General features: G+C 45.7%; 1 protein-coding gene across 8 annotated transcripts in view; it reads right to left on the bottom strand.

The window, feature by feature from the left end:
• Nucleotides 1–3137: 3137 nt before the first annotated feature.
• The window catches only part of BCOR (BCL6 corepressor), an 81800-nt gene continuing 73473 nt past the window's right edge, over nt 3138–11464 (bottom strand). For all 8 annotated transcript variants that reach the window (XM_088051574.1, XM_014251161.2, XM_014251155.2 and 5 more), the window contains 4 exons: nt 6995–7140; nt 5771–5848; nt 5409–5559; nt 3138–4243 (listed from right to left, as the gene is read on the bottom strand). In XM_088051574.1, the coding sequence (XP_087907700.1) occupies nt 3949–4243; nt 5409–5559; nt 5771–5848; nt 6995–7140 (670 nt within the window). In that variant the 3' untranslated portion in view covers nt 3138–3948. The remainder of the gene's footprint in view (nt 4244–5408; nt 5560–5770; nt 5849–6994; nt 7141–11464) is intronic.

Below are 11464 nucleotides of genomic sequence, written 5' to 3'. Positions count from 1 at the left end.
CCTTGTGTGGTGGTGCCAAACCCTCTCCTACCACCACTGGCCTCGTACTGAAATGAAAATATGTTCTGCAAAAAATTTGAAACAGATAAAATGCTATTTTTCTAGTTACCTTGAATCCATGCAAGTTAAAGCAATAATGTGTGCCTTTTCCCTGTGCAAACTGATTATGCTGAATGTTTACCAACAGCCCCACAGAGCCTGGGAATGGCAGCTGCACTTAGCACTCCCCGATACATTAATGCTCAAATCATGGGTCTCATCTTTTCATTATTTAGCATAGAAATAAAGGGAGGAGTCAGCTTCAGACTCTTCTGATTCATGAAGTGAGCTTAGTCCTTGGCAGCAGTTTTTAAAATAATTTCCATTCTGTGCTTGCTAACTAAAATCATAGAATCATTAAGGTTGGAAAAGACCTCCAAGATCATCAAGTCCAAATGTTAGCCCAGCACTGACAAGTCCACCACAAAGCCATGTGCCTCAGCACCACATCAACCCTTCCTCTGACCCCTGCTTGCCACTCACTGCCCCAGTGTCTCTGGCACAAGACTCCAGCTCAGCCACCACAGCAAAGCAGAAGAAATGAGAAGAGTGGCTGGAGGGAGAAATGTCCCAAACAGGAAAATCCCAGGGCTGACCCCCCTGCAGAAGTCTTGGGTAAGGTAGGAAGGCAAAGGAGAGGTTCAATATTTTGGTCCTCAGCAGCATTGCTTACCTCAGGGGAAACCTCCCAGCACTGCCTGTGCTGTGGCTCCCCCTTAGCCTCCCTGCCAGGCAGCCAGCCTGGAACTGGGTATTCCCTGGGATTTCCCAGCCAGCAACAAGTAAAACTTGACAAAGGAACCTCTTTGAAGTGAGGCTCATCTGCCTGCTCTAGCTGGAAATAGGGTTTTTCCCTACTGCACCAGTGGTTGTCCAACACCTTCACAGGGCAGCACAGACTCCCAGCTGGGCAAATCCAAGCGGCAAGCAGGGGAAATTCAAGGAAACACCTTGGCTTTGCCCCCAACAGCATCAACACCACGCTTTCACCTTGCAGAAGGCAAGAAACAGGATCAGCAGGGTTTTACCATCCCCAAAGGCTGCGTTTCCATTTCCTCATTTTTTTATTAACCTGGAGCAAAGCCAGCAGTGTGAAGCAAGCGTGTTTGGCCCAAGGAGGATGCACAGGAAAGCGCTTTAAAGGAGAACAGTGTGAGATCAGAAACTGAAGCGCTGAACACAGCCCTCACGCTGGCTGGAGCTCACCCAGCCCCAGCTCCGTGCCCTGCAGGATCCAGACATTCCCAGCGCTGGCCAGGGTTTCACTCCCTGTCCACACTCGCTGTCACCACGCTCACGCCCTGCTGGCACGCTGCCATCTCTCCTCTCCCAAGGCAACTCTCCCCTGGGCTTGTCCTGCAAGATTACACCTGCATCCAGCCTCTCCTGTGACAATCTCTCCCGAAACACCCAGCACAGGGGCAGCCAAGCCAGGCTCGTGCCCCCTCCTGCCACAGCGATGTCCCTTTAAAGAAGCACATCCCGCAGCAGAAATCGGCTGTGTTACACCAAGGGACAGCGCTGGGATCAGGTGTTCCCTGCCATGGCCCTATTTTTAGAGCACAGGCGCCTGGGGCAGGCACACACACTCGCATGAGGCTGTCTGTATTCCAGCGGTGGGCAGGAGCCAGCGTGGAGAAGGCCCAGCTGTACCCAGGGAAGGCAGGGAGAGCTGACTAAGCAGAGATGCTCAGGATTCCTTCAAGATGAGCTGGCCAAAAGAGGAAGCCGTGTCAATCTTTTGTTTGCCCGAGGGGCTCAGGGAGAAATGAGGTGCCTGCCACACACCCCGGGAAGTGGCACGAAGCTGATTTATACCCAGCTCAAGCCATCCAAGCATTGCACAGCTGATCAGATAAAGGTGTCCGTAACAACTGCTTTCAGCGTTCTCCCTTAAGATTTTCTGGCCCTCTTCTTTCTGGGAAAATCAGGGGGTGAAAGCAGATGGCACTGGAGAGTAGAGGTGTCTGTGTTTCAGTTCCTTGCAAAGCTGGAGACTGTTTGAAAAGGAAATCCAGTATGCACATAAAAGCTGTGCAGGGGAGACCGTCATCCTCCTTATCCCAAGTCTGGAAAAAGGAGGTGGGTAGATGTGTTAGGACTAAAAATTCCCTGTACTGTGCAGAAATGAGACTTCAGCGTCCAGCAGCAGGCAGCTTTTGGACCCTTCTCTCACCTCCTGGCTCAGCTACAAAACCACCTTACCCACAGGAACAGCCCCACTGTGAAGCCACACAGCACAAATGTTTGGCAAAACACTCATGGGCAACACACCACGAGAGGCAGCAGCTCTGAGTCTTCCCCTCCAGGGCACCTTCAGAAATGAGGCACTGCTCTCCCTTACCTTCAGCCTTCAAGACAATGGAGAAACTTCTTCCCAGATGCTTTTCCCACTGACCAGGTGCTGTGCTCAAGACCCTTTGGGTGGGGTCCTGGCCCCCATCAGAGGAGCAGTGCAGTTTAAATACCTTAGTGGCAATTGGCTATCATAAGACATACTGCTGTTAATAACAGCCCCAAATTAAAACTCAGGAGTTTGAGTTCACAGCAAGAATTTCCTTCCACAAGGAGAAGGCAGAGAGGGTCTGCCCAAGCCCAGGGAGCCCAGCTTCTTAGATACAAGTTCTACAGCTGGGCAAAAGTGACATTCTGGTCACTGTCCCTTTAAATCCTCCTAAAATGTGCTCATAGTTTTAATGCTCCCCATTAAAACTAAAGCATTTCCCCTGGTAGTATTTTCCTCCACTCTGCAGGCTCCATTGAAAAGAGAATTCAGCCAATTGAAATTAGAAGGATGTCAAGGGATGGAAAATGACTGAACCTATTCACAATTCTTTAACTAAAAGATGGTGCAGAAGGTATTGTGAACACCACTTTTAAACCCTTGTCCCACCAAAAGCACCCACCTGATGTTTCCTTGCAACATGGAATTTAGAAAGCCAATACAGATTGTACCCCAGATTTCATCAGCTGCTTGCCTGCCCCACTTCGGAAACCACACCCTCCTTTCATAAACACTAATGAGATGAAGCTCATGTCACAACCGGGCACAGAGTTAATGGGATTCACTTTAGCCTCTTCATTTCTCAACAGTTTTATTGCCTTTAAGAAAATTTTTGTAAAATATAAATACAAAGGCAGAAGATTTACTTACAAAGTTAAAACACAGATCTCAAACATAAACACACAATTCAGAAAATTTAGTTTATGTACAGTTTCAAGCAACTTCAACATATGTTAGTTTTTCAATATTTTACAAGGTACAGAAAAAATAGTTCAAAGTCTTCTTTAAATAAAGAGCATAAAATGTTTAAACATATATAAACAATCCGGTTTGATGTGTGAAAACTAAATTTCACAGCTTTTAAATTAGGATATAAAAGTTCTTACAATTAGTTGATGCGTATGGATATGGTTTAATTTATATTACAAACTATTGAATTATATTCAATAGTGCTTACCTGGCCAAAGCAGGTAATTCTGTAAACAAAAAAAAAATGAAAATAATATCACCAAGTGCCTTACCGAATTCTATCTCCCAAACAAGCCACACGACTTTGATCACATCACCTAGAAAAAGTATGTTCTGTGTAATCAGTGCTTTGTATGAAACAAAGTCAATGTGTGTGGGTGTGTTCTTTAAAAAAAAATGTGTTCCAAGTAATAACAAACTTATCCCAAAGCCTGTGTGCATTTAAAGAAACATTATATAACAATTTTTGTAAAAACCGATTGAAGTTAAAAAAAAATTCTTCCAAAATCCATCCAACTGGAATTCATATCTCTTATATAAAGGAAAGATATTTTCATATTTAATAGTGTCCTTTCTTTACAGAAACAATTTAATTTGAACACATATACATAAAGAAGTAGCTGTATAGAGCACTGTACATTAAATGGCCTGATGGTTCACCAGACGATGTCGAAGGGAGGGTCCTCGTGCGGATGCAACCAGTGAAGCTCGGAGCCGAGCAGAGTCTTGAGCTCGCTTGTGAACTCTACCAAGTCCAAGAGCTCTTTGCTCTCTGGGTTAAAAGCTTCAAGGTCCGTAGCACAAGAGAACAACTGGCTGAGGGAAGTCTGTTTGTAAAACTCTGCCTCCGTGATGGTGACGACTTCCAGGTTGGGGAAGTTGCAGCGGAAGATGCGAGATGACATTTTTAGCCTCTTCACCACGTCCGAGAGCAGAAGCCAGTTCCGTGGTCTGCGGAAGCCAAGGAGAAAGAGGCTCCAATAACTGACATTAAGTCAAGGGATTCCTGACTCTGCCCCACATGGCTGTGTGGCAAACCCTCCCCCAGCCCACAAACAATCCCTCTGAAATCAAGGCTGTCGCCCAGGGGTTGAATATAACAGATGAGCAGGTGTGTATTTATTTATTCAGAGTACTGCTACCTGCAGCTCTGGGAAGGAAGGATCCAGGCATGCAGGGGGCACTGAAACCTGGGCTCCTCAGTGCTCATGTGGCCCAGCAGCCATCCCAGCTCAGACACCTAAAGGTTAGTCCACCTGAACCCAACTTTTGTTTCACAAATAAGGAGATGGCTTGCAGTTACAAGCACAAAATTCAGCACCCCTGACTTCCAAGATGCCAATATAGAACAGAAGTCAACGGTAAGTTGATTTTTTTGTCAGATAAAGAATGCAGTTTTAAAATTCAATCTTTGTACTTGTCCACTTCAGGGAATTAAGTTAGATCCATCACCCATGTAACAAAGACATACTAAAACCCACACTCCTGCAGGATCGATATTTAAAACTAGCTGTCATCAAAATTGGTGCAAATGGTAAACAACAGTCGCTTACAAATCTAATTTATATCTTGAATATAAAGGATAATACAACTTTCCAGATATTGGCTTATTATTAAGTATCATAGGATCTTCTCTAAGATACTTATTTGTTTGTTCCAATTCAGAGCTTTAAACCAGTTTTGCTACAAAGTCTAGTAAAGCAGTAATGGTGTCATTTTGTCATCCACAAAGGTGTGTCCATTCAGCAGCAGAACAGAAAAGCCCATGAAATATAATTAACACCTTACAAACATGATACCCAAATTTAAGTGCTAGAAGCACTTCTATTTCGAGAAATTATAAACAAGATGCCAGTCTGGGATGAGGAAAGGAAATTTGTATTCAAACATCACTTGGGAATATGGCAGTAAAAATTCAGCCCTGACAAACCAGCCTTTTCACCTCTCACCTCCTATTAGTTTATTTCCAAAAAACCTTAGCAGTTAGAATATTGGTCTCTCATTTATGTTACATAAATACACTTTTCCCAGCTGACACAAACTGCCAATTTTCCCAACTGACACAAAAGCTGCTCATCCCAGCTGTTTTTACCCCAAAAGCTGTATTTGTTCTTACCCCTGAGAGAGACACACTTGAATGTTGTAACACGGTAAGGGAGGCTCATCCAAAAATTCAAATTCAAACACATCGCTGAAGCCATCTTCATCTTCATCACCCGGGCCAGGAGGATTTGCCAAGACATCAAATCCAGATTCATCTTTTGGATCTAAATAAAATTGAATAAAGGTGCTAAGTCAGCAATGAAAAGACTGTTACAGGTCTTGCTTTTTTCCCCCCAGTGACGTGATCTGCAAACAAAATCAGTTTGCTTCCTTCCTAGCTTGCTCCACCGCAACAACAAAACAGCCCCCATCCCCACGTGCCCCGTGTTTTTAAAGTCTCTTCATACAAAGAAATAAAGGGCAACATTTGCTCACCACAAACAGAGCTGCCATAGAAATCCCAGTACAAACCAGGGTCATCAACACTTCGACCTTGCAGGTCAGTTAAATACTCTGGAGAGGGAAAAACAACAACAAAAACATACTGATGAGAACAAAAAGCTGGCAAGTTAGGAGACAGCGTGTCACAGAGCCTCAACACGCGTCCTCCACACCATCTAAAAACCCCACACCATATTCCTGGCACTCATGCCACAAACAACAGCATATATACACCATTCCCCCACATCAAATAAGGACCCACCACATCAAATAATCACCCAAGGTCTAACAGGGACAGACCCAACCTTAAGCTTCAGGTAATGAGAGCAGCATCTTATTTTTGTGAAAGTAGGGCGTACCACATTTTTTGGCCTTCACAATTATTCTGGACACCCACTTGAGGGTAAAACTGCGGCCCCAAATAAGCTGATGAAAAAGGTTTATCCATACAGGTATGTTCAGAAGATGTAGTTCTTTTCTACAGATATAATTTGGGAGATTTACAAGCTGAACTGATGAAAAGATACTAGGATTCAGGATGCTAGGAAGTTAAAGATACAGACTTTACTGGAGTCCTGAAACACCTGTGTGCCTTCTATACTGCACCATTTAAACAGGTAAACAGATGAGTTCTGACACTCATGGACTATGAACACTGCAAACATGTTCAGAAGTAAGTTATTAGGGAATGCAAGTGTCTTCATCCAAAACTAAGAGGAAAAAGATCCCTAAAACCGTGTTACAACATGGATATGTTTAAAGGCAAGAGCCTTCAACATATTTTTACAGTATTTCAGATATAAAACAAGGGCAGAACTGGCAAAACCAAAAATAGTGTAAGATAAAAAGCAAGACCATGGGAAAACACAAGTATGTTTAACAAACATCTGTTTGAATTGGCAAGATTCTTATTTTCACTTCAAGCAGAAAACTGAAGGCACTGAAACAGCCCGCTGACCTCCTACCCACCTATCAAATCTGACACTGGAATAATCCTTATGACTTATTAAGAGTTTCAATTAGAAGGAGCCCCCAAGCATGGCTGTGCTTCCCACCTGCAGCCTCTGGGTTTTTGCAGGCAAAGAGGGAGCTACTGCAGCCCAGCCCAGCCCAACCCACGGCCCCCTGGCATGAAGTCACCCTGCCAGGCAGGAGGGACTTTGGGGGACAGGGAACATCTGCCAGGACCAGAAAGCCCCATGCAGTGTGGGCACAGACCTGTGAGGAAGGTCTCCATGAGCTCACTGTGGGTCATTTTCACGATGGTCCTCCCAGAGTAGGTTGCAAGCGTTGGATCAGCACCATAGGACAGCAACAGGCGGACAATTTCCAAGTGGTCGTTCTCAACCGCGTCATGGATTGGTCTGGTGTGAAATAAAAGGAAAACCACGGCGTTACATTTTGACTCGACAGTATTATGCAAATGTTTTTGACAAGAAACTTCTGACTGTAGATCAAAAGTTATTTATAGAGAGTAACACTATTAATATAGCTGCCAGTCATCTTATTGTCAGCTTTACTTGCACATCATCCCCCTCCCCTCTTGTCTTCAGCCAGACTTCTCAGGACACGTATTTCTGTTACGTCTATTCCTCTCTGCACGCATTTTCGAGGGACAGTAAAATAATTACACCACTGTAACACAAAGCAGGAGTTTGTGTGAAGCCTCACAAACATCATTTTGCTGCAAGTCACTCTACCATTCCAAATCTCTGCCAATTTAACAGCGTGTTGTGGAGCAAGGCTCATTCAGCCTGCCTCTGGGCAAGCACAGAAATCAGTTACCCGAAGCTCCTAAATTATGTACACAGAAATAAGTTATGAAAATTTGCTAGGAATTAAACTTCTGTGCAGAACATCCTCTTTAAACAGTACTTGTGAATATATTTGCAGCACAATTCAACCCTTCTAATCAGAGAATAGAAAAACATATTATTTTAAGTGTAGTCCACCCGGAAATTAACGCATTTCATGCAGCATGAGCAATCTATACAAGCTCAGACATAGATTTTGTGAGCCTTCAGAAGGATTATTCATTAATACACAGGCCTGCAATTCCAGGTTTAGAATTCCTTATCGCTAATTATAAATCGCATTAACTTTTGCCTTTAAAATTGATTATACGTAACGAGGAGTTGTCTGGAAGTAGAACATATTATCCTTCAGACTAATGAAGATGTGTTAAAATCCCATCTTTTCCTTAGACAGGGAACTAAAAGCAGAGTCCAAGGCGTGGACAGTGATCATGGCAGCCCAACTCAGCACAGTCGTCCTTTGGGCTGCAAACACTGCTGCCCCCAACAAGGCTTTCAAGCTCTCAGGGAGCTCGTACGAAAACACAAGGAAGGACTTTAACCAGGATCACACACTGCCTTCCTGGAAAGCTTTCACAGTGGTGTTACCAGGGGAAGTCACCTGGAAGCACAGCCAAGGGAACTTCTCTGCTGCATCTCCCAACCTGCCAAGCTACGCTCAGCTGACAACCAGGGCTTCAACTCCCTCCTGCCAAGAGGTCACAGCCCACCACTCCTGCCTCACAGGGCAATGCCCCCTCCATGCCACCACTGCTTTGGCATGACCTGGCATCCACAAAAACTCAGGACAGAGGAGGTGAGGGTCAAATCAGTCAGAAGAGGATGGCACACCACAGTTTTCCCATCTATCACACAGCACTGCTGGTAGGAGGGGAAGGAGGGTGACTGGTAAGTCTCAAAAGATGTTCCAGATGTATTTACTCCAAGTACTTTCCAGTAGGCCTTGATTTAGGGTGACTAACATCTGCTACATGTGAAGGGTTCTTGCTTGCACCCATCTTGCTGGAAAGCTGCATGTTGTATCAGTTTTGATATGTGCACATTATACTGACTTGAGGAGGTGCACTTGGGGACTTGGTGGCTTGTTCCCTACAGAAAGAGGGCTTATCCCATTCTACCTGCCTCTCATACACCCCATGCACCAACAGAGTGAAGAAGCAGGTGGTCCTCAAGCTGCTGAGCACAGTCCCCAGTCCAGCTTGTGCCAGTCCTCAGACCCTTGGCTGCAGAGAGCACAACATGTGGTCGCCTTCAAAGCCCAAGATACCACTCTTTGAAAAGCCACCTTCACATTTTAAGACTGGAGAGGTCTATGAGGATCTCACTGGCAAAGGGTCAGGATATCCCCTCTCAGTTTCTGAGGTAATGTCTCTAAAATAACACTGAAACTGATGCCTTTGAGACAGACAGTGTTGGAGGAGCCAGCACTCCTGGGATTCCCGTGGAAGTCCCACCCTCCCACCTCCACCTACTGACTCAGTGCTTCCCCACAGGGAAGCATCACATCCAGGATCTGGTCAATGCCACATCACAGTGTCACATCCTGGGTGACACCAAGCAGGAGGCAACAAATAACAGAGGCTACAGAAGTATCAGGTGTTTCTTGCTGTCAGCAAGCATCTGAGGCCTGAGCTGCTGGGTCATGGCACTCTGAGCATCTACAGCAGGAAAGGTCAGCCTTGCTGCAAACCCTCCTGTCCCCCACTGGGCATGAAGCATCCCTGGCTGAAAGTCTGGCAACAGGCACCAGGAGCAGATCAGACTGTTGCCAAGTGCTGGGAATGCTCTTTATCCCCCACTTCCTCGCTTTACTGGAGTCTTTAATTTTGAATTCTTTTTAAATTTTTTTCAGAATTACAATTTTCTGGTTCTGGGAGAGGTTGAGGAGTGTTGTGGGATTACTGGTTTGTGGGTTTTCTTGTGTGTGTTTGGGGTTTTTTTTTTAAGAGGACTTACCTAAGTGGCTTTTCAAGCAGTAATGAATTCAAGATGATCCCTTAACTTATTAAAAACAGCATCTAAATCACCGCCCAGTGTTTCAATTGATTTAACGACACTCAGACGAGTTTATTAAAGGGTGCCTGGGCATTCCCCAGGAAGGAAAAATTGCAGCACATGGGCTGTAAGGCTGTGATGGAACCTCCTCCTGCCTTTTTACAGGTCACCAAGCCCAACGTGGTGCTGCAGACAGAGGCAGCGGGGCAGGCAGAACCAGATTCGTCATCTGAGAGTACACAGGGAGGCTGCCTGGGCATGAGAGGGGAATTTATAGAGGCATGGGGAAGGAAAGGCGTAGTAAAGCAGTGCGGAAAAAGGAAGAACAATAAATAGAAGGAAGGAAAGAAAACACTGGCGGGGATGGGGTGGAGGGGGGAGGGGGGAGGGGGGAAGGAGATTCCCCATAGATAAGTTAAGGGAGAAAAGGCCAAAACAGAGCGCTGACAGACTCTTTTACTGGCTAGAACAGCTTCTTGGCAAGCTCACGAGCGGAACCATGCAAAGGCACAGCTATTTGTTTGCTTCTCCCAGCAGGGCCAGCAGAGGAGGGAGTATTCTTCAGTCTTGGCAGAGCTTAACCATCCTCTTTGTAGGATGCAAAAGCAACTACTGGAATAGGCAACTTTTTCAGATGTGAAAATAAAAGAAGATCCCTGGGAGTCCTCTCCTGAGCTGCTTTGCCATACAATCTCTTCCACCCTGAGCATCGTGGAAATAAACACTCTCTCTATCCCTAATGGTACAGTTAACGTTGCACAGCTCGTTTCTAAAACAAACCCTTCAAAAGGCCCCAGAAGGATCTGGGGACATTCGAGAGCTGCAATATCCTACAAAAGACACACATCTCAACCCTCTCTTGTGTACTGCCGAAATCTTCCTACTATTTTTACTGCCACTAGAGTTAAGAAAACATTTCACTGGGGGTTTATCATTCCACCACCAAAATTATAAACTATTTAGAGCAGTCAGGGTTTGCTCTCAGCCTTTCAGGCACCACCAGAATTCTCCTCACTGCAGTGAGAGGTCTCTAACGCGCTGAGCAGTGCCATGCTTTGGCGTTTGGTTTTTATTTCCATCCTCCCCGTTACGCGAGGCTGCCCCACGGAAGAGGCAAGGCAGGAGATGCAGGAGGGCAGCTACGCAGGCTGACTCTCCTTTAACGCAATTAGCTGCTGGAAGGTATGGCTCTGCCAAGCCCAGCTGAAAGGACACAGGAAGAGAGCCATCTTGGCACGGTCCTCGCAGGGATAAAAAATAAAAAAGGCTGAGCTCATCAGCTGCCAGCGGGAAGGATACAGCAGAACTGGCTGCAGAGAATGAATCTAGAGAACGAACTCTGAAGCAACGTGGAGCCCTCGCTAACAGGCAGGGGACGTCTGCATTTTTGGCATGTGGCTTTGCTTCTATAATGGCACGGATTCAGCCGCAGAGGTAAGAGGAGAACAGCAAGATAAGGCCAAATACAGGCGGCAAACAGCCTTGCTAATGCCAGCTCCAACACCCCTAGTCGAGCTACTGCACTTAGTGGGGTCCTGTCAGGGAAGGGAAGCTCTCACCTCTTAAGCACGGTCTATTATTATTTATAGGTAAGACGATTAAGAGCCCTTAGTGACTGCAGCACCTCGGAGACAGGTCTTAAAGATCTCCGGGTTCTACAATAATCTTTGATTAGGCACTAATTGAGCAGCAGAGTGCTTGTGTATTCAGGGTCTGCAGGCACTGCATGTGGTCTATCAGCATAGAGTTTAAGGGGAAAAACATCCAAGACCTACCACATTTAGCCTGGCCAGATGTGCTGTGAATAGGGCAGAGAGGAACATCCTGTGCCGAGCCGGGGTGAAGGGAAGGACTGCACCACTCCTACACCCCCAAACAC

The sequence above is a fragment of the Pseudopodoces humilis genome, chromosome 2, assembly GCF_049639895.1.
Source record: "Pseudopodoces humilis isolate 2021_Gansu_Grassland_sample_001 chromosome 2, ASM4963989v1, whole genome shotgun sequence".
Lineage (NCBI taxonomy): Eukaryota > Metazoa > Chordata > Aves > Passeriformes > Paridae > Pseudopodoces > Pseudopodoces humilis.
The sequence above is the reverse complement of the archived record's forward strand: the minus strand, read 5'-3'. Positions and strand labels throughout refer to the sequence as shown.